Consider the following 27,556-nt stretch of genomic DNA (forward strand, 5'->3'; position numbering starts at 1 on the left):
CTTTGTCAAGGGCAGATCGTGCCTTACGAGCCTGGTGGAGTTCTTCGAAAATATGACAAAACACATTGACGAAGGGAAAGCGGTAGATGTTGTTTATATGGATTTTAGCAAGGCATTGGATAAGGTCCCCCATGCAAGGCTTCTAGAAAGAGAGAGGGCATGGGATCCAAGGGGCTGCTGCCCTGTGGATCCAGAACTGGCTTGCCCAAAGGAGGCAGAGAGTGGGTATAGATGGGTCTTTTTCTAAATGGAGGTCGGTCACCAGTGGTGTGCCCCAGGGATCTGTTCCGGGACCCTTGCTGTTTGTCATTTTCATAAATGACCTGGATGAGGAAGCGGAGGGATGGGTTGGTAAGTTTGCCGACGACACGAAGGTTGGTGGGGTTGTGGATAGTCTGGAGGGATGTCAGCAGTTACAGAGGGACATGGATAGGATGCAAGACTGGGTGGACAAGTGACAGATGGACTTCAACCCAGATAAATGCGTAGTGGTCCATTTTTGCAGGTCAAATGGGATGAAGGAGTACAATATAAAGGGAAAGACTCTTAGTACTGTAGAGGATCAGAAGGACCTTGGGGTCCGGGTCCATGGGACTCTAAAATCGGCCCTGCAGGTGGAGGAGGTGGTTAAGAAGGCGTATGGTGTGCTGGCCTTTATCAATCGAGGGATTGAGTTTAGGAGTCCAGGGATAATGATGCAGCTATACACGACCCTTGTCAGACCCCACTTGGAGTACTGTGCTCAGTTCTGGTCGCCTCATTACTGGAAGGATGTGGAAATGATTGAAAGGGTGCAGAGGAGATTTACAAGGATGTTGCCTGGATTGAGTGGCATGCCTTATGAGGATAGGCTGAGGGAGCTCAGTCTTTTCTCCTTGGAGAGACAAAGGATGAGAGGAGACCTAATAGAGGTATTTAAGATGTTGAGGCATAGATCGGGTGGACTCTGAGGCTTTTTCCTAGGGTGGAAATGGCTGCTACGAGAGGACACAGGTTTAAGATGTGTGGGGAAAGGGGGGGGGGGGGGGGGGGGGGGGGGGGAGGGATTTTTCACAGAGGGTTGTGGGAATCAGCTGCCATCAGTGGTGGTGGAGGCAAACTCAATAGGGTCTTTTAAGAGACTCCTGGATGAGTACATGGGACTTAATAGGATGGAGGGTTATAGGTAGGCCTGAAAGGTAGGGATATGTTCGGCACAACTTGTGGGGCCGAAGGGCCTGTTTTGTGCTGTAGTTTTTCTATGTTTTATACCTGCTGATGGCAAAATGTACAAGGTGTGTGTGTTGGGGAGGGGGAAATCTCAGGAACCAATAAAATTGCAATAGGATGTTCCTAATGGTGGTGTCATAGAAGGCATTAAGAGTGGTGAGCTTGTGGAATTCTGCCACAAAGAAGTTAAACTAGATATAGCTCTTGGGATGAAGGGAATTTGAGGAAAAAAGGAACAAACCAAGTTGGATGATCATAATGACTGACATCAGGCACAAAGGACTGAATGGCCCACTCCAAAGTGGGGGCTATTGCAACAACTAAAGGATGGTCACTAAGCCTCAAATATTCACAGGAACCAACTAGTTCAAAAATCAGGTGATGAGGATGTAGCGTTCTCTTGAACTTACCAATTGGACAGGCAGTTGAGCTGTCAACCAACAGGATCAGCCATCTTTGTTTGTAGAATACTGTTGCCTTGATGCTTTCAACTGGCATGTTGTCAATCTTAGGAAAAAAGGATAGTGGACCAATTAGACTTAGTGAACAATGCATGGGAGAGTTCAGGCACTACAGTTAGTTAATTGACTTCACTCCTCATTATATCCAGCACCATCATTGAGGTCAGCCGTGCTGACCCTGACAGGGGGAGGAAGAGCTATACTTTTGCTCACAATGGGGGAAAGGGGTGGAGTAATGTATTGTCAGTGGACTAGCAATCCAAAGTTCAAACCCCATCCAATAAAATAGGCAATTAAAGTCTCAAATTGTTGTTAATGGTCTGCTCTACTCAAACAGAGTGGCAAGCTAGTTGGCTCAAGGACAACTGCTGGGCCAGTTAGTGATACCTGCATCTTGTGATAGCACTTATGGGATATGGAGATTAAGCCATTAGAGTTGGTGGTGTACAACCACATGCATGCCATTGTGTCCCAGAAGGGGATGCAAAAACCAACATGCAATTCATTGTATTTTAGAAATGGATGAGAGTTTACACCAAGATCTCAGAACCCCTACAGTATAGAAGGAGGCCATTTAGCCCATAGTGTACTGACCACAATCCCATCAGTCCTATTCCCGTAACCCCTGCACATTTACCCTGCTAATCCCCCTGACACTAGGGGGAAATCTAGCATGGCCAATCCACATCTTTGGAGTGTGGGAGAAAACCCATGCAGATATGGGGAGAATGTGCGCAGACTCTGCAGTGACTGGAATTGAACCTGGGTCCCTGGTGCTGTGAGGCAGCAATGCTAACCACTGCTACCCCCATCTGTTCACTGTAGTGATACAATCCTGGCTCAAAATCATTGATATACTCTACGAATTGGACTGGATGTTGACTAACCATTATAATGCTCGATTCATTGGAATTGTATGGAGCTCTGAACACAACCCGGGAAGCAGTAGTGTTGACGCCATATCCAAAAGAGTGCGCTTGTGTGGTGGTCATCGTCTTCAGCTGGGTCACCTCCCCGTCAGTCACTTGGAATACAATCTGCCAGACTGAAGTAATGGCCTCTTGAGCCTGGAAAAGACAACGAGTCGAGCACAAACTGTTCTACATTTAGACAATTATCCAATATCATAGTACCATCCTCCAAAGCAACTCACACCAAGAGTGACAGCAACATTCCCATGGTTTAAAAACTCAACTAATGGTGGTTGTTGGCGCGAGTCCCACTCGAGAGCTCAAGAACCCCCGTTAGTGCTGTCATTCAAGGCATTAGATACTGTCTATATAGAAATAGACTAGATGTTGCCTAGTCTGAAGGGTATTTGCTATGAGCAGAGGATCAATAAACTTGGCTTCTCACTGGAAGAGATGTTGAGGGGTGACCCGATAGAGGTTTACAAGATTGAGTGGCACAGACAGAGTGGATAGTCGGATGCTCTTTCCTATAGTAGAAAAGTAAAGTTCTAGGGGGCATAGGTGGTGGGAGCAGGTGATTGCAGCACCCAAGGGCAAATGGATGAATAGAATGGGAATGGAAGGATATAGACCAAGTGTGTATGGTTTTAGTTTAGCCAGGCATCACAATTGATGCAGGCTTGGAGGGATCAAATAGCCTGTTCTGTCTGCTCAGGTGAATTAACAGGAATCCTTAGGATGCATGCAAAATGGCTGCCATGACTTTAATTTGTAGAATCCTAACGTGCAGAAGGAGGCCATTTGGCCCATTGAGTCTGCACTGAGCACAATCCCACCTGGCCTTACCCCATAATTCCTACCCTACCTAGTCCCCCCTGCCACCAAGGGGCAATTTAGCACGGCCAATCCATCTAACCTACACATTTTGGGATGGTTGAAGGAAATGCATACAGACATGGAGAATGTCTGAAGCTTGCACAATGACCCAAGCCAGGAATCAAACTTGGCTCCCTGGCACTGAGGCAGTAGTACTAACCACTGTGCCACTCCCATTCGTGAGTGATGAGCATTGGCTGGCCAACATTTATTGCCCATCCCGAGTGGGCAGTTGAGTCAACTACATTGTGGCGGCTCTGGATCACATGTAGGCCAGACTGGCCAAGGATGGCAGATTTCCTTCCCTAAAGGAACATTAGTGAACCAGATGGGTTTTCCCTGACAATTGTTCCATGGTTCATTAGATTCTGAATTCTAGATATTCTTTTGTGAATTCAGATTCCACCACCTGCCATGGTGGGATTTGAACCTGGGTCCCCAGAGCATTAGCTGAGTTTTTGGATTAAGAGTCTAGCAATAATATCACTCAGCCATTGCCCCCATGCAAGGCATAATTCTCAACCCCTAAAAGAACATTACAGCACAGGAACAGGACCTTTGGCCCTCCAAGCCTGCACTGACCATGCTGCTCGACTGAACTAAAGCCTTGTACCCTTCCAGGGACCATATCCTTTCATTCCCATCCCATGCATGTATTTGTCAAGAAGCCCCTTAAGTCATCATCATATCTGCTTCCACTACCTCCCCTGGCAGCGAGTTCATTCTGGCTTTTCAATACTTGTCCTTAGTTCTTCATTAAGCTCCTCAATTTGACTGGACTATGAGAGTCAATATTGAAATAGGAGTGAGGGCACACAGCAAGGCTGTTCCATTCATTGGTGTGCTATATACATACACCTCATACTGGAGTCGCTTACTGCTGGTATAACTGCTTCCCAGTCCTCAATTTCCATTTGTTCTTCGGCAATTCCAGGGAATAATCTTCTAACAGAAACCTATGGGAAAGAAGTCCCAAATCAAAAAAATATCTCGTCAATTCTTAACCCATCTTTCCATTGACAGCAGGGGTGTAAGAAATTTGCAAGTCTACACAAAGACCAAGTTGTATCCATTACTGGGAGTGAGTTAATAGCTGGGCCAATGGAAGACTTGACCAAGGTCAAACTACAGCATTTGCACACAGGAAAATTATCCAGGGTGTGCAACTCACTGGCACAAGTTGGGGTGCTTATGGAGAAGTGAGTGTACAATATGCTGTTATGAATCAATTGGTACAAAGTGGTCTATCGTCACCTAGCCAAGGCTAAATGGTGATTTGGGTCAAGCCAATGTAATTGAAGAGGACATGCTCAAGGCGTGACATGATAATCTTACCTCCATGTAGTTCTCTTCACAAACTATTTCTCTGGAACTCCATTGGTATCCAAGTCCACAAGTCATGGAGAAAGAGTGAGTGGTGAAGAAACCAGGGATGGACTTGTGCTCGATGTTTAAATGGATGTTGAGGGAGAAGGTGTCGTCATTCTGAAAGGATGAGCCAAAAGACAAGTTTAACATGATCGACTTGGCACAGCCCATTACAAGACCCAACATTGTAAGAGTAGCCAGTTACCACTGTAGATAGTCAACCACATGGTAGCATTGCTAATCCAGGGTGGAGTTTTTCCCCATACAGTTACCAGCTAGCTTCAAAATAAATTTTGATAGCACAGGGGCAAAACTATTCTGTTTGTGGTAGATTGCATTGGGACACATCTCCAAGTGTGTATTGAAAGTGGGGGTGGGGAAGAATAGTTGGAACCCTATTCTAGAAAGGATATTAAACAAGTGCAAGAGATTTACTAGGATGCTACCAGGACTTGATGGATTGAGTTACAAGGAGAGGCTGGAACTTTTTCTCCACTGGAGCATAGGAGGCTGATCTTATAGAGGTCTATAAAACAACGAGGGGCACAGATTAGCTAGATAGTCAACATCTTTTCCCAAAGGTAGGGAAGTCTAAAACTAGAGGGAATAGGTTTAAGGAGAGATATACAAAACAAAAGTGTCCAGGGGGGCAATTCCATCCCCCCCACAGGGTGGCGAGTGTCTGGAACAAGCTGCCAGAGGTAGTAGTCGAGGTAGGCACATTTGTCTTTTAAAAAGCATTGAGATAGTTACATGGGTATAGAGGGATATGGGCCAATTGGGATTAGCTTAGGGGTTTAAAACAAAAAGGGCAGCATGGACAAGTTGGACCGAAGGGCCTGTTTCCATGCTGTAAATCTCTATGAGGTCTATAAAACAATGACCAGCATCGATCAGCTAGATAGTCGACATCTTGTCCCAAAGTTAGGGGAGTCTAAAACTAGAGGGCATAGGTAGGAGAGAGGGGAGAGATGCAAGAGGGTCAATTTTCTCCCCACAGGTTGTGTCTGGAATTAATTGCTAGAGGTAGGTACAATTTTTGTTGAAGTATTTAGACAGTTACATGGTCAGGGTGGATATGGGCCTAGGCAATTGGACCTAGCTTAGTGGTTAAAGGGTGGCATGAACAAGTTGTGACAAGGGCCTGTTCTCATGCTGTAAAACCTCTAACAAATATTTAAAATGGGTTAATTCCCACAAACGCTCGAGAACCTTTTTCTCCCCACACATTTTAACAGGCAGTTAAAATCCTCTGAAGATTGATCCTACCACATGGATAGCTCTTCCCTCCAAAAATGGAAGTGGGTAGCACTGCTGCTCCAGTGCCAGGAACCTGGGTTAGATTCTGGCCTGGCATTTGCATGTTTCCTCCCACTGTCCAAAGATGTGTAGGTTAGGTGGATAAATCATGGTAGTTGCAGATAGGTCAAGATACTCTTTGGGAAAGTCAGTGCAGAGACAATGGGCCAAATGGCCTCCTTCTGCACTGCAAGGATTCCAATTTCCACCCTCTTTCACATGGAGGCCTGCCAATTGTTTTTGAGGCCCCCCCCCCCCCCCGCCCAACTCAGTGCTGCTAAAGTCATGTTTCATCACCCCGCTATCAAGTTAGTGTTGGCTTCTCCTGAAGGGAGACTACTCACGTCATTCTGAACCAAACAGCCCAGGAATGAAGTCCTGATCTCCAGATTCCCCCATTTATCAGAGCCAAGATTGAAACCACACATAGCCGCAAACCGAGGGGTCAGTGGAAACTTGTTTCCAGAATCATCTGTGGGGGAAAATGCATAGTGATCAGGATGAAGGCAGCAAGGAGTTAGAAGTTCAATGGCTATGACTTTGTCATATCCATTACGAGTGAGGAACACATTCAGCCGACCCCCTCGTAGTTCATTTGCCAGTCATTTCGCCCACCATGTCAAGCAAGTGCTTCCTTATATTACCCTCAAAGACCCGAGCTTGTACACAAAGTGCCCTCCTTCCCTCACTAACTTTACCTTTCAAAAGTCCTTGTAATTTAACCCTAGTACTACTGTGAACCTATGCTGCATCCCCTCAAGGAGGGTCCTTTCCAAGGAGTGGTGGCCAAACCAAAACTACAACCAACTCTGATGAAGGGTCATCTAGACCCAAAACAAGTCTGGATGACCCTTCAGAGCTGAAGGCAAGACTTGACACATTAGCCCCATTTAAGAACATAAGAAATAGGAGCAGGAGTAGGCCATCTAGCCCCTCGAGCCTGCCCCGCCATTCAATAAGATCATGGCTGATCTGACGTGGATCAGTTCCACTTACCCACCTGATCCCCATAACCCTTAATTCCCTTACCGATCAGGAATCCATCCATCCGTGCTTTAAACATTCAGCGAGGTAGCCTCCACCACCTCAGTGGGCAGAGAATTCCAGAGATTCACCACCCTCTGGGAGAAGAAGTTCCTCCTCAACTCTGTCTTAAACCGACCCCCCTTTATTTTGAGGCTGTGTCCTCTAGTTTTAACTTCCTTACTAAGTGGAAAGAATCTCTCCACCTCCACCCTATCCAGCCCCCGCATTATCTTACAAGTCTCCATAAGATCCCCCCCCTCATCCTTCTAAACTCCAACGAGTACAAACCCAATCTCCTCAGCCTCTCCTCATAATCCAAACCCCTCATCTCCGGTATCAACCTGGTGGACCTTCTCTGCACTCCCTCCAATGCCAATATATCCTTCCTCATATAAGGGGACCAATACTGCACACAGTATTCCAGCTGCGGCCTCACCAATGCCCTGTACAGGTGCATCAAGACATCCCTGCTTTTATATTCTATCCCCCTCGCGATATAGGCCAACATCCCATTTGCCTTCTTGATCACCTGTTGTACCTGCAGACTGGGCTTTTGCGTCTCATGCACAAGGACCCCCAGGTCCCTTTGCACGGTAGCATGTTTTAATTTGTTTCCATTGAGATAGTAATCCCATTTGTTATTATTTCCTCCAAAGTGCATAACCTCGCATTTATCAACGTTATACTCCATTTGCCATATCCTCGCCCACTCACTCAGCCTGTCCAAATCTCTCTGCAGATCTTCTCCGTCCTCCACACGATTCACTTTTCCACTTATCTTTGTGTCGTCTGCAAACTTCGTTACCCTACACTCTGTCCCCTCCTCCAGATCATCTATATAAATGGTAAATAGTTGCGGCCCGAGTACCGATCCCTGCGGCACGCCACTAGTTACCTTCCTCCAACCGGAAAAACACCCATTTATTCCGACTCTTTGCTTCCTGTCGGATAGCCAGTCCCCAATCCACTTTAACACACTACCCCCAACTCCGTGTGCCCTAATCTTCTTCAGCAGATGTTGTCAGACCTGCTGCAATTTAGAGAATTTTGTTCTAGCCTTGTATTCCAGTTTCATCTAGAAGAGAGAGACCAGCATCCCAGTGGTCCTTGGATACCCATTCACTCACCAAGTGATGTGTATTAGACCTTTCTCACCTCCCCTCCAATAAATGGTGACCATTTCACCCTCACTAATAGCCCAAATGGTGTCTGGAAAATCTCACCGCTTGCATCAATGCTCCATTTTCTTGTAGAGAGAAAGTTCCTATCAATCCAAGTGTAGAAATATCGATCCCGGCATTCTCTTTGGATAGCTCCTTTAGGAAAAGATATAGTCAAGTCAAATCAAGGGATCTCAGGCTTATAAAATTCTAACAGGACAAGACAGGGTAGATGCAGGGAGGATGTTCCCGATGGTGGGGGGAGTCCAGAACCAGGGGTCACAGTCTGAGGATTCGGGGTAGACCATTTAGGGCGGAGGTGAGGAGACATTTCTTCACCCGGTGAGCCTGTGGAATTCATTCCCACAGGAAGCAGTTGATGCCAAAACATTGAATGTATTCAAGAGGCGGCTGGATATAGCACTTGGGGCGAATGGGGTCAAAGGTTATGGGGAATAAAGCAGGATTAGGCTATTGAGTTGGATGATCAGCCATGATGGTGATGAATGGCAGAGCAGGCTCGAAGGGCCGAATGGCCTCCTCCCATCTTCTGTGAAGGACAGTAGTTACCAATTTGAGGGAGATAATATGTAGAAGTGGAACACTTCTGGAAGGGTGGTGGTGTCATGGCATTATCACTAGATTATTAATCGTCTCCCCAACAAATGGTAAAATTTTATTAAGTGTCCGATTAAACTACAGTAAATGTCCCTTCAGGGAAGGATATCTGCTTTCCTTACCTGGTAGGGCCAACAAGTAACTCCAGATCTACAGTAATGTGGATAACTCCTAACTGCCCACTGAAAGGGAGGGCAGTTAAATAGAGAATCCCCTACATTGAAGACCATTCAGCCCATCAAGTTTGCACCAACAATTCTATCCAGGTCTTGAACCCCATATTTACCCTGTCAACTCCCTGATACTAAAGGGCAGTTGAGCACAGCCAAGCTAATCCACTGGCCTAACCAGTAATACCCACCTCCCATAGATAAAAACCATGTAGAACTGACCCCCAATACATGAACATTAGATGTACCATTATATCTGATCACAGTCTGAGGATTCGGGGTAGACCATTTAGGACGGAGATGAGGAGACATTTCTTCACCCGGTGAGCCTGTGGAATTCATTCCCACAGGAAGTAGTTGATGCCAAAACATTGAATGGATTCAAGAGGCGGCTGGATATAGCACTTGGGGCGAATGGGATCAAAGGTTATGGGGGGAAAGCAGGATTAGGCTATTGAGTTGGATGATCAGCCATGATGATGAATGGCAGGGCAGGCTCAAAGGGCCTGCTCCTAATCTATGTTGCTATGATTACAAAGCTTGAGAACCAACATTCTAGAGGCAAGTGTTTAGAATTTGATAAGTGTAGCCGTTGCTTGAGCCATAACAAAAAGTTTATCCATAGTCAAAACAGGACACAAGATTTCTACAACACGAAAAGGAACAATGGATGTTCCTCTCAGAGTAGAATCCAACAGGAAAAGGAGAAAAGTATTGAAAACCCCTAAAGCGGTCTTAAACTCAAGGCATTCCTTGGGAATTTAACCAAATATCAAAGCGACAAGCCAAAAGGCAAGCTAAAAAAAAGGTGGCAACTTACCAGGGGGTGGGTCAGTCTTCACTTCTGTGCTTAATGTTGCCAGCAGCAACAGTACTCTAATATTTAAACAAGGAAAATAAAAAATTAACTCATTTGGTAACACAGCTTCAAGCAAGAGGACAACTGGGGGGAAAACACACTCACCCTAAAAGTTGCAAGTCCATAATTTGACTCAAGGTGAAGCAGGCAGCTCACCAGGCAATGCTGTCCACAACACAGGAGAAGGGAGAGAAGACACAATACCAAACAACAAGTTGCACTGCTATTTAAACCACTGGGCTCCAATTAACCGGTAATGAGATTTCCCTGTGCTAGCTGGGTAATAGGCCCTTAACCAAGCCTTCAGTTTAGGCCTCATTATCGGGCCCCCTTTCTATTGGACCGATAAGTGGGGAGGGGTGGCTCTGAGGTCTTCCACCCCCCCCCCCCCCCCGTGTCACCTGATAGAAGTCAAGCTTTTTGACTGATCAATTAAACTAAATCAAATTAACCGAGGGACGAATTAAAAGGGGCAGCCTCCCAAAAGGAGGGGAACATTTTTTCGTTGTCCAACCAAACAAACAAAATCAAAAGTAACTTTAGGGACAACTCGAAAGGGGCAGATCCCCCCCAAAAGGAGGGGGAAACCGCCTGAAACAGAAGACAAAGTGGAAAGGAAACTTAAAACATGTGATGAAAGGGTTCGATAATGCACCCCAGCCCCCGCGGTGCCCAGCGGGCACATTAGATCACAAGAACTCAGAGCAGGAGTAGGCCATCTGGAACCCTCGAGCCTGCCCCGCCATTCAATAAGATCATGGCTGATCTTTTCATGGACTCAACTCCACTTACCCGCCCGCTCACCATAACCCTTTACTGTTCGAAAATTTATCTATCCTTGCCTTAAAAATATTCAACGAGGTAGCCTCAACTGGGCAGGGAATTCCACAGATTCACAACCCTTTGTGTGAAGAAGTTCCTCCTCAACTCAGTCCCAAATCTGCTTCCCCTTATTTTGAGGCCACAAGTTCTAGTTTCACCCGCCAGTGGAAACAACTTCCCTGCTTCTATCTTATCTATTCCCTTCATAATCTTATATGTCTCTATAAGATCTCTCCTCATTCTTCTGAATTCCAATGAGCACAGCCCCAGTCTACTCAGGCACGGAGGGCATAGAGAGTGCCCTCGGGCGCCTCATGCTCCCTCTCCAGGGACACCCAACCGTGAATCTAGCCATGGTAGAGGGGCAGATAGTTGGGTTGGATGACCCCCTTTGGTCGTCCGCTGCCTGGGCACTGGTCCGAAGACCAGGAGCGCGGGACAGAAGTGCAAACAAAACATCAATAAAAGGTTTTTGAGAAAACTGAAAAGGGGGTTGCATGTCTATGACACTTGATGTAGATATAATCCATGGACTGTCTGTGTGGAGTTTGCACATTCTCCTCGTGTCTGCGTGGGTTTCCTCCGGGTGCTCCGGTTTCCTCCCACAGTCCAAAGATGTGCGGGTTAGGTTGATTGGCCAGGTTTAAAAATTGCCCCTTAGAGTCCTGAGATGCATAGGTTAGAGGGATTAGCGGGTAAATATGTGGGGATAGGGCCTGGGTGGGATTGCGGTCGGTGCAGGCTCGATGGGCCGAATGGCCTCCTTCTGCACTGTAGGGTTTCTATGATTCTATGATTCTATGACTCTGCAAGATTGTCACCTGGTAGAAGACGGTGCCATTGATACAATAACCCATTTTAACTTTTCCCAATACAAGTACTCTCAAACAGAAACCACAATTGTCCACCCACAACTTTTACTTCAGCACTGCAGACTAAGATAAGGGACTCAAACTGTCAAATAAACTGCAACAAAAGCAAGAGAAGTTAAATTGTAATATTGCTTCTATTCTTGCCTACATGTAGCACCTTTCTCGGCCACAGAATACCATCAGGTGCTTTTGAAATGCAGTGGGAGGTACAGAAGCCAATCTGCACCACTGTAGTGGGTCGGATCTCAAACAATGACGAGACAGAGTACAGGAATGAGATAGAGAATCTGGTGAACTGGTGCGGCAACAATAATCTCTCCCTCAATGTCAACAAAAAGAAGGAGATTGTCATCGACTTCAGGAAGTGTAAAGGAGAACATGCCCCTGTCTACATCATGATGTGGAGATGCCGGCGTTGGACTGGGATGAACACAGTAAGAGTTTTAACAACACCAGGTTAAAGTCCAACTGGTTTATTTGGTAGCAAATACCATTAGCTTTCGGAGCGCTGTTCCTTCGTCGGATGGAGTGGAAATCTGCTCTCAAACAGGGCACAGAGACACAAAATCAAGCCTATTGCTGTCTACATCAACAGGGACGAAGTAGAAAGGGTCGAGAGCTTCAAGGTTTTTAGGTGTCCAGATCACCAACAACCTGTCCCGGTCCCCCCCACGCCGACGCTATAGTTAAGAAAGCCCCACCAACGCCTCTACTTTCTCAGGAGGCTAAGGAAATTTGGCATGTCCCCTACGACTCTCACCATCTTTTATAGATGCACCATAGGAAGCATTCATAGAATCATAGAAACCCTACAGTGCAGAAGGAGGCCATTCGGCCCATCGAGTCTGCACCGACCACAATCCCACCCAGGCCCTACCCCCACATATTTACCCGCTAATCCCTCTAACCTACGCATCTCAGGACTCTAAGGGGCAATTTTTAACCTGGCCAATCAACCTAACCCCCACATCTTTGGACATTCTTTCTGGTTGTATCACAGCTTGGTCTGGCTCCTGCTCTGCCCAAGACCACACTGCGCTTCCTGAAGTCGATGACAATCTCCTTCGTTTTGTTGACATTGAGGGAGAGATTATTGTCACCGCACCAGTTCACCAGATTCTCTATCTCGTTCCTGTACTCTGTCTCGTCATTGTTTGAGATCCGACCCACTACAGTGGTGTCGTCAGCAAACTTGAAAATCGACTAGGAGGGGAATTTGGCCGCACAGTCAGAGGGGAATAAGGAGTATAGTAGGGGGCTGAGAACACAGCCTTGTGGGGCACTGGTGTTGAGGATGATCGTGGAGGAGGTGTTGTTGCCTATCCTTACTGATTGTGGTCTGTGGGTTAGGAAGTTCAGGATCCAGTCGCAGAGGGAGGAGCCGAGGTCCAGGCCACGGAGTTTGGAGATGACTTTTGTAGGAATAATAGTGTTGAAGGCTGAGCTGTAGTCAATAAATAGGAGTCTGACATAGGTATCCTTGTTATCTAGGTGTTCCAGGGTTGAGTGCAGGGCCAGGGAGATGGCATCTGCTGTGGACCTGTTGCGGCGGTCGGCAAACTGTAGTGGATCGGGAGGCTGGAATTGATTCGTGCCATGACTAACCTTTCAAAGCACTTCATAATGATGGATGTCAGAGCCACCGGCCGATAGTCATGAAGGCACGATGCTTGGCTTTTCTTTGGTACCAGGACGGTATGGTAGCACAGTGGTTAGCACTGCTGCTTCACATCTCCAAGGACCTGGGTTCGATTCCCGGCTTGGGTCACTGTCTGTGTGCAGTTTGCACATTCTCCTCGTGTCTGCGTGGGTTTCCTCCGGGTGCTCCAGTTTCCTCCCACAGTCCAAAGATGTGCGGGTTAGGTTGATTGGCCATGCTAAAATTGCCCCTTAGTGTCCTGAGATGCGTAGGTTAGAGGGATTAGTGGGTAAAATATGTAGGGATATGGGGGTAGGGCCTGGGTGGGATTGTGGTCGGTGCAGACTCGATGGGCCGAATGGCCTCTTTCTGTACTGTAGGGATTCTAGGATGATGGTCGTCTTCTTGAAGCAGATCGGGACCTCAGATTGTTGGATAGAGAGGTTGAAGATGTCTGTGAATCCCCGCCAGCTGATCCGCGCAGGATCTGAGTGCTCATCCGGGTATCCCATCCGGGCCAGTCGCTTACCGTGGGTTGACCTTCGAGAAAGCTGCTCTGACATCTGCAATGGTGACCCCCAGATACAGGTTCATCCAGGAACTCCAGGCTGGAGGGCATGTTCTCGCTGACCTCTTGCTCAAAATGGGTGTAGAATGCACTGAGCTCTTCAGGGAGGGGTGCGTTGGAGCCGGCGATTTTACATGCCTTCCTCTTGTAGACTGTTATGTCTTGCAGACCTTGCCATAGTCGGCGGGGGTCTGTGTGACTCTAGCTTGTTCTGGTACTGTCTTTTGGCATCTTTGATGGATCTCCTTGGATCGGATCTGGCTTTCTTGTATAGTCATGATGTGGAGATGCCGGCGTTGGACTGGGGTGAACACAGTAAGCGTTTTAACAACACCAGGTTAAAGTCCAGGTTAAAGTCCAGGTTAAAGACTTTAACCTGGTGTTGTTAAAACTCTTTCTTGTATAGGTCAGGGTCACCTGACTTTAAAGCCTCAGACCTAGACTTCAGCAAGCAGTGGATATTCCTGTTCATCTATGAGGCCCCAATACTGATCCTTGTGGAACACCGCTTGTCACAGACCTTCCACTTTCTCAATGTCAACAAAACGAAGGAGATAGTCATTGACTTCAGGAAACGTAAAGGAGAACATGCCCCTGTCTACATCAACGGGGATGAAGTAGAAAGGGTCGAGAGCTTCAAGTGTTTGGGTGTCCAGCTCACCAACAACCTGTCCTGGTCCCCCCATTCTCGGAACCTCATTAATAATCTCTCTGGGTGGGCGGAGAGGGGGGTTGATGTGTCCACCTGCGGTCAACTGGCGGTTGAAAGGTCTGGCCACCATATTGAAATGTCTGTGCAATGTACCCATCTCGCCCTCTCCGGCCCAGTCATCAGGGGAGGGCAGAAGGTGGCATCCAGCCAGAAGCAGGAGGATACCAGCCTCACGGACAAAGCAGCGCCCCAATTCAGCCATTAGCCCCTTGATCCATGGGGGTACGGGCACAGAATTACGACTACAGACCCAGAGTCCTCAACTGTTCCTCGTACGACAAGCTCTTCCCCCCAACCCCCCCACCCCCGCCAGGAGTTCAACACGGTTTAGCATGGCCAATCCACCTAACCTGCACATCTTTGGACACTAAGGGGCAATTTAGCATGGCCAATCCACCTAACCTGCACATCTTTGGACACTAAGGGGCAATTTAGCATGGCCAATCCACCTAACCTGCACATCTTTGGACACTAAGGGGCAATTTAGCATGGCCAATCCACCTAACCTGCACATCTTTGGACACTAAGGGGCAATTTAGCATGGCCAATCCACCTAACCTGCACATCTTTGGACACTAAGGGGCAATTTAGCATGGCCAATCCACCTAACCTACACATCTTTGGACACTAAGGGGCAATTTAGCATGGCCAATCCATCTAACCTGAATATCTTTGGGCACTAAGGGGCAATTTAGCATGGCCAATCCACCTAACCTACACATCCTTGTACACCAAGGGGCAATTTAGCATGGCCAATCCACCTAACCTACTCATCTTTGGACACTAAGGGACAATTTAACATGGCCAATCCACCTAACCTGCACATCTTTGGACACTAAGGGACAATTTAACATGGCCAATCCATCTAACTTGAATATCTTTGGGCACGAAGGGGCAAGTTAGCATGGCCAATCCACCTAACCTGCACATCTTTGGACACTAAGGGGCAATTTAACATGGCCAATCCACCTAACCTACACATCCTTGTACACCAAGGGGCAATTTAGCATGGCCAATCCACTTAACCCGCACATCTTTGGACACTAAGGGGCAATTTAGCATGGCCAATCCACCTAACCTGCACATCTTTGGACACTAAGGGGCAATTTAGCATGGCCAATCCACCTAACCTGCACATCTTTGGACACTAAGGGGCAATTTAGCATGGCCAATCCACCTAACCTGCACATCTTTGGACACTAAAGGACAATTTAGCATGGCCAATCCATGATATGGTCCTGGAAGGGGAGGGGGTTTTAGTTCAATCGGGGCAGCATGGTCGGTGGAGGCTTGGAGGGCCAAAGGGCCTGTTCCTGTGCTGTAATTTTCTTTGTTCTTTGTTCCCGCTCCGCGGCCTTTAATCAATGTTGTCTTCGATGTGTCGTTGCGGAGAGAAGGCAGGAGAACTAATGGATCCAGGGCTCAGTGCTGCGCTCCTCAGAGTCCTCATTCGATGGAAGAGGCGAAGGCGTGTGAGTTTCTAGCGAGAGGCAGTGCCTGGTTGGGGATGGGGGGGGGGATGGGGGGAGGGGGGGGTGCATGGCCAAGGGGAGACAGAGCATGAGCAGGAGTGTGTGGAGGAGAGACCCAGGCAGAGGAGGCAATTCAAAGAACAAAAGAACAAAGAACAATACAGCACAGGCCCTTCGGCCCTCCAAGCCCGTGCCGCTCCCTGGTCCAAACTAGACCATCCTTTTGTATCCCTCCATTCCCACTCCGTTCATGTGGCTATCTCGATAAGTCTTAAACGTTCCCAGTGTGTCCGCCTCCACCACCTTGCCTGGCAGCGCATTCCAGGCCCTCACCACCCTCTGTGTAAAATATGTCCGTCTGATATCCGTGTTAAACCTCCCCCCCCTCACCTTGAACCTATGACCCCTCGTGAACGTCACCACCGACCTGGGGAAAAGCTTCCCACCGTTCACCCTATCTATGACTTTCATAATTTTATACACCTCTATTAGGTCACCCCTCATCCTCCGTCTTTCCAGTGAGAACAACCTCAGTTTACCCAATCTCTCCTCATAACTAAGCCCTTCCATACCAGGCAACATCCTGGTAAACCTCCTCTGCACTCCCTCTCTAAAGCCTCCACGTCCTTCTGGTAGTGTGGCGACCAGAACTGGACGCAGTATTCCAAATGTGGCCGAACGAACGTTCTATACATCTGCAACATCAGACCCCAACTTTTATACTCTATGCCCCGTCCTATAAAGGCAAGCATGCCATATGCCTTATTCACTACCTTCTCCACCTGTGACATCACCTTCAAGGATCTGTGGACTTGCACACCCAGATCCCTCTGCGTCTCTACACTCTTTATGGTTCTGCCATTTATCGTATAGCTCCCCCCTACGTTATTTCTACCAAAATGCATCACTTCACATTTATCAGGATTGAACTCCATCTGCCATTTCTTTGCCCAAATTTCCAGCCTATCTATATCCTTCTGTAGCCTCTGACAATGTTCCTCACTATCTGCAAGTCCAGCCATTTTCATGTCGTCCGCAAACTTACTGATCACCCCAGTTACACCTTCTTCCAGATCGTTTATATAAATCACAAACAGCAGAGGTCCCAATACAGAGCCCTGCGGAACACCACTAGTCACAGGCCTCCAGCCGGAAAAAGACCCTTCCACTACCACCCTCTGTCTTCTGTGACCAAGCCACCTCCCCCTTTATCCCATGAGATCCAACCTTTTGCACCATCCTACCATGAGGGACTTTGTCAAATGCTTTACTAAAGTCCATATAGACGACATCCACGGCCCTTCCCTCGTCAACCATTCTGGTCACTTCTTCAAAAAACTCCACCAGGTTAGTGAGGCATGACCTCCCTCTCACAAAACCATGCTGACTATCGTTAATGAGTTTATTCCTTTCTAAATGCGCATACATCCTATCTCTAAGAATCCTCTCCAACAACTTCCCGACCACGGACGTCAAGCTCACCGGCCTGTAATTTCCCGGGTTATCCTTCCTACCCTTCACTTCAAGGATGAACAAAGGCCTAGTGGTATTATTGCTAGACGATTCATCCAGAAGCTCAGCTAATGTTCTGGGGACCCGGGTTCGAATCCCGCCACGGCAGATGGTGGAATTTGAATTGAAAAAAAAAATATCTGGGATTAAGAATCAACTGATGACCCATTGTCGGAAAAACCCATCTGGTTCCTTTAGGGGAGGAAATCTGCCGTCCTTACCCGGTCTGGCCGACATGTGACTCCAGAGCCACAGCAATGTGGTTGACTCTCAACTGCCCTCCAAGGGGCAACTAGGGATGGGCAATAAATGCTGACCCGGCCAGCGACACCCATGTCCCAGGAATGAATAACAAAACACAGAGGGTGGAATTTTACCCCCCCATCCGCCACGGGAATCGGAGCGGGCGAGGGGTGGAGCGTGGGAAGGTCCGTTGACCCTCGGGTGGGATTTTACGGTTTCAGGACGAACGAAACCATAAAGTCCCACCTGTGGTCTATTTCCCGGGGCAGAGGGATTGAAAACTAGAGGGCATAGGTTAAAGGTGAGAGGGGAAAGATTCAAAAGGGACCTAAAGGTTGCGAGTTCTTCACACAGAGGGCGGTGCGTGGATGGAATGAGCTGCCAGAGAAAATGGTTGAGGCGGGTTCAATAGTGACATTTAAAAAGCATTGGGATCAGTAGAGGGATGGGAAAAGATTAGAGGGGAATGGGCCAATCGCGGGGTCAGCGGGGACTCGCTGGGAGGGGCACCATGGTCGGCCTGGAGCGGTTGGGCTGAAGGGCCTGTTTCCGTGCTGTGTTGCTCTGACTCGATGGGGGCGAATTTACCATTGTGTTGGGGGTGGGGCCAGTGCGAGTGGGGGCAGTGGGGGTGGGGCCACTGTGGGGTGGGGCTAATAGGGAGGGGCTAATGGGGAGGGCCTAATGGGAGAGGGGCCAATGGGAGTGGGGCCTGTGGGGCAGGGCCAGTGTGGGGTGGGGCCAGTAGTGGGTGGAGTTAATGGGGAGGGGCTAATGAGGGTGGGCACAGCGAGGGCAGGTCCAGTGGGGATGGAGCCAGTGGGGCAGAGCTAGTGTGGGGCACGGCCAGTAAGGGTGGATCTAATAGGGGAGGGGCTAATGGGGATAGTGCCAGTGGGGGCAGTGCCAGTGGGGGCAGGGCCAGTGGGGATGGAGCCAGTGGGGCAGGGCTAGTGTGGGGCACGGCCAGTAAGGGGTGGAGCTAATAGGGGAGGGGCTAATGGGGAAGGGGACCAGTGGGGGCAGGGCCAGTGGGGCAGGGCCAGTGGGGCAGGGCCAGTCGGGGCAGGGCCAGTCGGGGCAGGGCCATTGGGGTGCAGGGCCAGTGGGGGCAGGGCCAGTGGGGGCAGGGCCAGTGGGGGTGGAGCCAGTGGGGCAGGGCTAGTGTGAGGCGGGGCCAGTAGGGGGTGGAGCTAATGGGGAGGGGTTAATAGGGCAGGGCCTGTGGGAGCAGGGCCAGTGGGGGTGGGGCCAGTGGGGGCGGGGCCAGTGGGGGTGGAGCTAGTGGGGCAGGGCCTGTGGGAGCGGGGCCAGTGGGGGCGGGGCCAGTGGGGGTGGAGCCAGTGGGGCAGGGCTAGTGTGGGTGCGGGGCCAGTAAGGGGTGGAGCTAACAGGGGAGGGGCTAATGGGGAGGGGGCTCGCTGGTACTCTACAGCTATCAGTGGGGGGAAGGCAGGGGGATTGCGATCGGTGGGGGGGAGGGAGTGAATCCTACATGTTCACCACTCTCTGGGTGAAGACATTTCTCCACACCTCAGTTCGAAAGGACTTTAAAATATATTTTTAAATTATTTAATAATTTTCTACCGGGATATTAGCTCTGAGAAGAGGTTGGAGAAACTTGGTTTGTTCTCACTGGAACGATGGGGGTTGAGGGGTGACCTGGTTTACAAGATTATGAGGGGCACGGACAGAGTGGACAGTCAGATGTTCTTTCCTAGGGTAGAAAAGTCAAGTACTCGGGGACACAGGGTTAAGGTGCGTGGGGGAAAGTTTAGAGGAGATGTGCGAGGTAAGTGTTTTACACAGAGGGGGGGTGAGTGTCTGGAACGCACTGCCCGGGGAGGGGGTGGGAGCGGGTACGATAGCGGCATTTAAGGGGCATCGAGATGAATACATGAACAGGATGGGAATGGAAGGATACGGACTCCGTAAGTGCAGACGGTTTTAGTCCAGTTAGGGCAGCATGATCAACGCAGGCTTGGAGGGCTGTACTGTTCTTTGTTTTTCTTTGTTCTTTGTTTCCCCCTTATCCTCAAACTATGACCCCCAGTTCTGGATTCCCCCACCATCGGGAACATTCTTTCTGAATCTACCCTGTCTAACCCTGTTAGAATTTTATAAGTTTCTATGAGATCCCCTCTCACTCTTCTAAACTCCAGTGAATATAATCCTAACCCACTTAGTCTCTCCTCATATGACAGAGCTGCCATCCCAGGAATCAGCCTGGTAAACCTTCGCTGCACTCCCTCTATAGCAAGGGCATCTTTCCTCAGATAAGGACACCAAAACTGTACACAATACTCCAGGTGTGGCCTCACCAACGCCCTGTACAATTGCAGCAAAACATCCCTATCCCAATCCTCAAATCTTAACCAGAAGGACACAGATTAAATGCGATGGATAGAATCCCAGGATCGTAACAGTGCAGAAGGAAGTTATTTGGCCCAGTGTGTCTGTTGATGATGTTGGTAGTGGAAATATATTGGGGAACTCCCTCTTAAAAGGCAAGAGTTTGTCTGCATGTACAGTATATTGGTGATCCCACGCTAAGCGAGGACGATAGTGAGGGCAAGGGTGGCAAAATGGTTGGCACTGCTGCCTCACAGCGCCAGGGACCCGGGTTCGATTCCCGGCACGGGTCGCTTTCTGTGTGGAGTCTGCACGTTCTCCCCGTGTCCACGTGGCTTTCCTCCGGGTGCTCCGGTTTCCTCCCACAGTCCAAAGATGTGCAGGTTAGGTGGATTGGCCGTGCTAAATTGCCCCTTAGTGTCCAAAGATGTGCAGGTTAGGTGGATTGGCCATGCTAAATTGCCCCTTAGTGTCCAAAGATGTGCAGGTTAGGTGGATTGGCCATGCTAAATTGCCCCTTAGTGTCCAAAGATGTGCAGGTTAGGTGGATTGGCCATGCTAAATTGCCCCTTAGTGTCCAAAGATGTGCAGGTTAGGTGGATTGGCCATGCTAAATTGCCCCTTAGTGTCCAAAGATGTGCAGGTTAGGTGGATTGGCCATGCTAAATTGCCCCTTAGTGTCCAAAGATGTGCAGGTTAGGTGGATTGGCCATGCTAAATTGTCCCTTAGTGTCCAAAGATGTGCAGGTTAGTTGGATTGTCCATGCTAAATTGCCCCTTAGTGTCCAAAGATGTGCAGGTTAGGGGGATTGGCCATGCTAAATTGCCCCTTAGTGTCCAAAGATGTGTAGGTTAGGTGGATTGGCCATGCTAAATTGCCCGTTAGTGTCCAAAGATGTGCAGGTTAGGTGGATTGGCCATGCTAAATTGCCCCTTAGTGTCCAAAGATGTGCAGGTTAGGTGGATTGGCCATGCTAAATTGTCCCTTAGTGTCCAAAGATGTGCAGGTTAGTTGGATTGTCCATGCTAAATTGCCCCTTAGTGTCCAAAGATGTGCAGGTTAGGGGGATTGGCCATGCTAAATTGCCCCTTAGTGTCCAAAGATGTGCGGGTTAGGTGGATTGGCCATGCTAAATTGCCCCCTTAGTGTCCAAAGATGGGCGGGTTAGGGGGATTGGCCATGTTAAATTGCCCCTTAGTGTCCAAAGATGGGCGGGTTAGGGGGATTGGCCATGCTAAATTGCCCCTTAGTGTCCAACGGTGTGCAGATTAAGTGGATTTGCAGGATTAATGTGTGGGGTTACGGGGATAGGGCAGGGGTAAGATGCTCAGTCGGAGAGTCGGTGAAGACTTGGTGGGCTGAATGGCCTCCTTCTGCACTGTAGGAATTCTACGATTCTAAGTCTGCGATCACGGACCAACCGATTTAAGAACAGCTTCTTCCCTGCTGCCGTCAGACTTTTGAATCAGATCTTGTCTTCAGTTGATCTTTCTCTACACCCTAGCTATGACTGTAACACTACATTCTGCACTCTCTCCTTTCCTTCTCTATGAATGGTATGCTTTGTCTGTATAGTGCGCAAGAAACAATACTTTTCACTGAATCCCAGTACATGTGACAATAATAACTCCAATCGAATCAGAAGGCTTGAGTTCTGAGCGTGTTGGGCCACAGGGGGGTGCTGTTGGCCAGTGTAAACAGGCCCTGGGAAAGGGTGAGCTGCCGTCACTAATCCTTTTCTTTTTACAGACTTATCGAAGCTTTTACACTCCGCTTTTACATTACTTGTTAGTTTACCCTCACTCGCTACTCTCCCCCTCTTGATCAATCCCTTGTCCCTCCTTTGCTGAATTCTAAACTGCTCCCAATCCTCAGGCTTTATCGACAACCTCCACTTTGCATCAAATACTTTTCGTTGAATTAAGGGCGGTTCCGGTGCCACACTGGGTTAGCGCCGCTGCCTCTCAGCGCCAGGGACCCGGGTTCGATTCCTGGCTCGGGTCACTGTCTGTGTGGAGTCTGCACGTTCTCCCCGTGTCTGCGTGGGTTTCCTCCGGGTGCTCCGGTTTCCTCCCACAGTCTGAAAGACGTGCTGGTTAGGGTGCATTGGCCGTGCTAAATTCTCCCTCAGTGTTACCCAAACAGGGGCCGGAGTGTGGTGACTGGGGGATTTCCACAGTAACTTCATTGCAGTGTTAATGTAAGCCGACTTGTGACACTTATAAATAAACTTTAAACTTCGGCCCCCAATTTCGTTTGTGGGTAATAGCTGGGCCCCTTTTGTTTAAATTTTTGATGTTTAAGAACAAAGAACAAAGAACAATACAGCACAGGAACAGGCCCCTCGGCCCTCCAAGCCCGCGCCGCTCCCCGGTCCAGGATTGAATCCTGAATCCAGGATCCCCGCCCAATTTTCCAGCCTATCTACATACCAATATCCTATCCACCGAGCTGTCCCTCACAGCTACGATGCTTTGTTCATCACAACCTATTAACTCACCCCCACCCCCCCATTCCAGACCATGTGATCTCCAGGGAGAGGCGAAAACCCAGAGTGAAAACCCCAGGGCCAATATGGGGAAAAGAAATCTGGGAAATTCCTCTCCGACCCCCTGAGGCGATCGAAACGAGTCCAGGAGATCACACTGGCCCTGATCGGAAAATGCTTCCCAACCCTATTTATTTCCACTTCCACGAACACCATATGAATTCCTTGCCCCCGAGACAGGTTCCCAACTATCCACAGTCTCGCTCTGTACTGGCAGATCATAGAATGAAGCCTTGAAACGAGAAACAAAGAACAATTAGCCCGCGCCGCTCCCTGGTCCAAACTAGACCACTCTTTTGTAATCCTCCATTCCCACTCTGTTCATATAGCTGTCTAGATAAGTCTTAAATGTTCCCAGTGTGTCCGCCTCCACCACCTTGCCCGGCAACACATTCCAGGCCCCCACGACCCTCTGTGTAAAATATGTCCTTCTGATATCTGTGTTAAACCTCCCCCCCTTCACCTTGAACCTATGACCCCTCGTGAACGTCACCACCGACCCGGGGAAAAGCTTCCCACTGTTCACCCTATCTATGCCTTTCATAATTTTATACACCTCTATTAAGTCTCCCCTCATCCTCCGTCTTTCCAAGGAGAACAACCCCAGTTTCCCCAATCTCTCCTCATAACCAAGCCCCTCCATACCAGGCAACATCCTGGTAAACCTCCTCTGTACTCTCTCCAAAGCCTCCACGTCCTTCTGGTAGTGTGGCGACCAGAACTGGACGCAGTATTCCAAATGCGGCCGAACCAACGTTCTATACATCTGCAACATCAGACCCCAACTTTTATACTCTATGCCCCGTCCTATAAAGGCAAGCATGCCATATGCCTTCTTCACCACCTTCTCCACCTGTGACGTCACCTTCAAAGATCTGTGGACTTGCACACCCAGGTCCCTCTGCGTCTCTACACCCTTTATGGTTCTTCCATTTATCGTGTAGCTCCTCCCTACATTATTCCCACCAAAATGCATCACTTCGCATTTATCAGGATTGAACTCCATCTGCCATTTCCTTGCCCAAATTTCCAGCCTATCTATATCCTTCTGTAGCCTCTGACAATGTTCCTCACTATCTGCAAGTCCTGCCAGTTTTGTGTCGTCCGCAAACTTACTGATCACCCCAGTTACTCCTTCTTCCAGATCATTTATATAAATCACAAACAGCAGAGGTCCCAATACAGAGCCCTGCGGAACACCACTAGTCACAGGCCTCCAGCCGGAAAAAGACCCTTCCACTACCACCCTCTGTCTTCTGTGACCAAGCCAGTTCTCCACCCATCTAGCCACCTCCCCCTTTATCCCATGAGATCCAACCTTTTTCACTAGCCTACCATGAGGGACTTTGTCAAACGCTTTACTAAAGTCCATATAGACAACATCCACGGCCCTTCCTTCGTCAACCATTTTGGTCACTTCTTCAAAAAACACCACCAGGTGAGTGAGGCATGACCTCCCTCTCACAAAACCATGCTGACTATCGTTAATGAGTTTATTCCTTTCTAAATGCGCATACATCCTATCTCTAAAAATCTTCTCCAACAACTTCCCCACCACGGACGTCAAGCTCACCGGACTATAATTACCCGGGTTATCCTTCCTACCCTTCTTAAATAACGGGACCACAATAGCTATCCTCCAATCCTCTGGGACCTCACCTGCGTCCAATTTATTTATTGGTTAAGGAGCATCAGGAGAAAGGGGAGGGGTGGAGAGGTTTAAAGGGGGAGTCGGATTGTAAAATCCCTACAGCGCTGAAGGAGGCCATTCAGCCCATCAAATCTGCACCAACTCTCTGACAGAGCATCCCACCCAGGCCCTATCTTCGTAACAATGTACATTGACCATGGCAAATCTCCCTAACCTACACATCTTTGGACACTAAGGGACAATTTAGCATGGCCAATCCACCTAACCTACACATCTTTGGACACTAAGGGACAATTTAGCATGGCCAATCCACCTAACCTACACATCTTTGGACACTAAGGGACAATTTAGCATGGCCAATCCACCTAACCTACACATCTTTGGACACTAAGTGGGAATTTAGCATGGCCAATCCCCCTAACCTGCACATCTTTGGACACTAATGGGCAATTTAGCATGGCCAATCCACCTAACCTGCACATCTTTGGACACTAATGGGCAATTTAGCATGGCCAATCCACCTAACCTGCACATCTTTGGACACTAATGGGCAATTTAGCATGGCCAATCCACCTAACCTACACATCTTTGGACACTAATGGGCAATTTAGCATGGCCAATCCACCTAACCTACACATCTTTGGACTGTGGGAGGAAACCGGATCACCCGGAGGGAACCCACGTGGACACGGGGAGAACGTGCAGACTCCACACAGACAGTGACCTGAGCCGGGAATTGAATCCGGGTCCCTGGCGCTCTGAGTGCTAACCATTTTGCCACCCTTGCCCTCACTATCGTCCTCGCTTAGCGTGGGATCACCAATATACTGTACATGCAGACAAACTCTTGCCTTTTAAGAAGTAGTTCTCCAATATATTTCCACTACCAACATCATCAACAGACACACTGGGCCAAATAACTTCCTTCTGCACTGTTACGATCCTGGGATTCTATCCATCGCATTTAATCTGTGTCCTTCTGGTTAAGATTTGAGGATTGGGATAGGGATGTTTTGCTGCAATTGTACAGGGCGTTGGTGAGGCCACACCTGGAGTATTGTGTACAATTCTGGTGTCCTTATCTGAGGAAGGATGACCTTGCCATAGAGGGAGCACAGCGAAGGTTTACCAGGCTGATTCCTGGAATGGCAGCTCTGTCATATGAGGAGAGACTGAGTGGGTTAGGATTATATTCACTGGAGTTTAGAAGAGTGAGAGGGGATCTCATAGAAACTTATAAAATTCTAACAGGGTTAGACAGGGTAGATTCAGAAAGAATGTTCCCGATGGTGGGGGAGTCCAGAACTAGGGGTCATAGTTTGAGGATAAGGGGGAAACAAAGAACAAAGAAAAACAAAGAACAGTACAGCACAGGGACAGGCCCTTCGGCCCTCCAAGCCTGCGCCGATCATGATGCCCTAACTGGACTAAAACCGTCTGCACTTACAGAGTCCGTGTCCCTCCATTCCCATCCTATTCATGTATCCGTCCAGATGCCCCTTAAATGCCGCTATCGTACCCTCTCCCACCCCCTCCCCGGGCAGCGCGTTCCAGACACTCACCCCCCCTCTGTGTAAAACACTCACCTCGCACATCTCCTCTAAACTTTCCCCCACGCACCTTAACCCTGTGTCCCCGAGTACTTGACTTTTCTACCCTAGGAAAGAACATCTGACTGTCCACTCTGTCCGTGCCCCTCATAATCTTGTAAACCAGGTCACCCCTCAACCCCCATCGTTCCAGTGAGAACAAACCCAGTTTCTCCAACCTCTCCTCAGAGCTAATATCCCGGTAGAAAATTATTAAATAATTAAAAAATATAATTTAAAGTCCTTTCGAACTGAGGTGTGGAGAAGTTTCTTCACCCAGAGAGTGGTGAACATGTGGGATTCACTCCCTCCCCCCCACCGATCGCAATCCCCCTGCCTCCCCCCCACTGATAGCTGTAGAGTACCAGCGAGCCCCCTCCCCCATTAGCCCCTTCCCTATTAGCTCCACCCCTTACTGGCCCCGCCCCACACTAACCCTGCCCCACTGGCTCCACCCCCACTGGCCCCACCCCCACTGGCCCTGCTCCCACAGGCCCTGCCCCACTGGCTCCGCCCCCACTGGCCCCGCCCCCACTGGCCCCACCCCCACTGGCCCTGCTCCCACAGGCCCTGCCCCACTGGCTCCGCCCCCACTGGCCCCGCCCCCACTGGCCCTGCTCCCACAGGCCCTGCCCCACTGGCTCCACCCCCACTGGCCCCACCCCCACTGGCCCTGCTCCCACAGGCCCTGCCCCTATTAACCCCTCCCCATTAGTTCCACCCCCTACTGGCCCCGCCTCACACTGGCCCCGTCCCACTGACCGTGCCCCCACAGTAGCCCCTCCCCATTAGCTCCATCTCGCACTGGCCCAGCCCCCACATTGGCTCTGCACCACTGGCCCCACCCACACTGACTGGCCCCACCCCCATTAGTTCCTCCCAATTAGCTCCACCCCTTACCTGCCCCGCCCCACAATGGCCCTGCCCCACAAGCCCTGCCCCCCACTGACCCTGCCCCCACTGGCCCTACCCCCATTAGCCCCTCCCCATTAGCTCCACTCTTTACTGGCACCGCCCCCACACTCGCCCTGCCCCACTGACCCTGCCCCCACTGGCCCTACCCCCATTAGCCCCTCCCCATTAGCCCCTCCCCATTAGCTCCTCCCCCATTCACCCCTCCCTATTCGCCCCACCCCACAGTGGCCCCACCCCCACTGCCCCCACCCCCACTGCCCCCACTCCCACTGGCCCCACCCCCAACCCAATGGTAAAATCGCCCCCATCGAGTCAGAGCAACACAGCACGGAAACAGGCCCTTCAGCCCAACCGCTCCAGGCCGACCATGGTGCCCCTCCCAGCGAGTCCCCGCTGACCCCGCGATTGGCCCATTCCCCTCTAATCTTTTCCCATCCCTCTACTGATCCCAATGCTTTTTAAATGTCACTATTGAACACGCCTCAACCATTGTCTCTGGCAGCTCATTCCATCCACGCACCGCCCTCTGTGTGAAGAACTCGCAACCTTTAGGTCCCTTTTGAATCTTTCCCCTCTCACCTTTAACCTATGCCCTCTAGTTTTCAATCCCTCTGCCCCGGGAAATAGACCACAGGTGGGACTTTATGGTTTCGTTCGTCCTGGAACCGTAAAATCCCACCCGAGGGTCAACGGGCCTTCCCAC

At 49.5% G+C, this 27,556-nt stretch overlaps 1 protein-coding gene across 2 annotated transcripts in view; it reads right to left on the reverse strand.

Moving 5' to 3' along the window:
* Nucleotides 1-27,556, reverse strand: part of LOC144481673 (uncharacterized) — a 47,723-nt gene that overhangs the window by 11,369 nt on the left and 8,798 nt on the right. For both annotated transcript variants that reach the window (XM_078200802.1, XM_078200801.1), the window contains exons 2-8: nucleotides 9,919-9,974; nucleotides 8,374-8,466; nucleotides 6,469-6,596; nucleotides 4,793-4,942; nucleotides 4,336-4,413; nucleotides 2,558-2,737; nucleotides 1,620-1,716 (exon numbers count right to left, since the gene is read on the reverse strand). In XM_078200802.1, coding sequence (XP_078056928.1) covers nucleotides 1,620-1,716; nucleotides 2,558-2,737; nucleotides 4,336-4,413; nucleotides 4,793-4,942; nucleotides 6,469-6,596; nucleotides 8,374-8,466; nucleotides 9,919-9,974 — 782 coding nt within the window. The remainder of the gene's footprint in view (nucleotides 1-1,619; nucleotides 1,717-2,557; nucleotides 2,738-4,335; nucleotides 4,414-4,792; nucleotides 4,943-6,468; nucleotides 6,597-8,373; nucleotides 8,467-9,918; nucleotides 9,975-27,556) is intronic.

Source organism: Mustelus asterias, chromosome 31 (genome assembly GCF_964213995.1).
Source record: "Mustelus asterias chromosome 31, sMusAst1.hap1.1, whole genome shotgun sequence".
Classification (NCBI taxonomy): domain Eukaryota; kingdom Metazoa; phylum Chordata; class Chondrichthyes; order Carcharhiniformes; family Triakidae; genus Mustelus; species Mustelus asterias.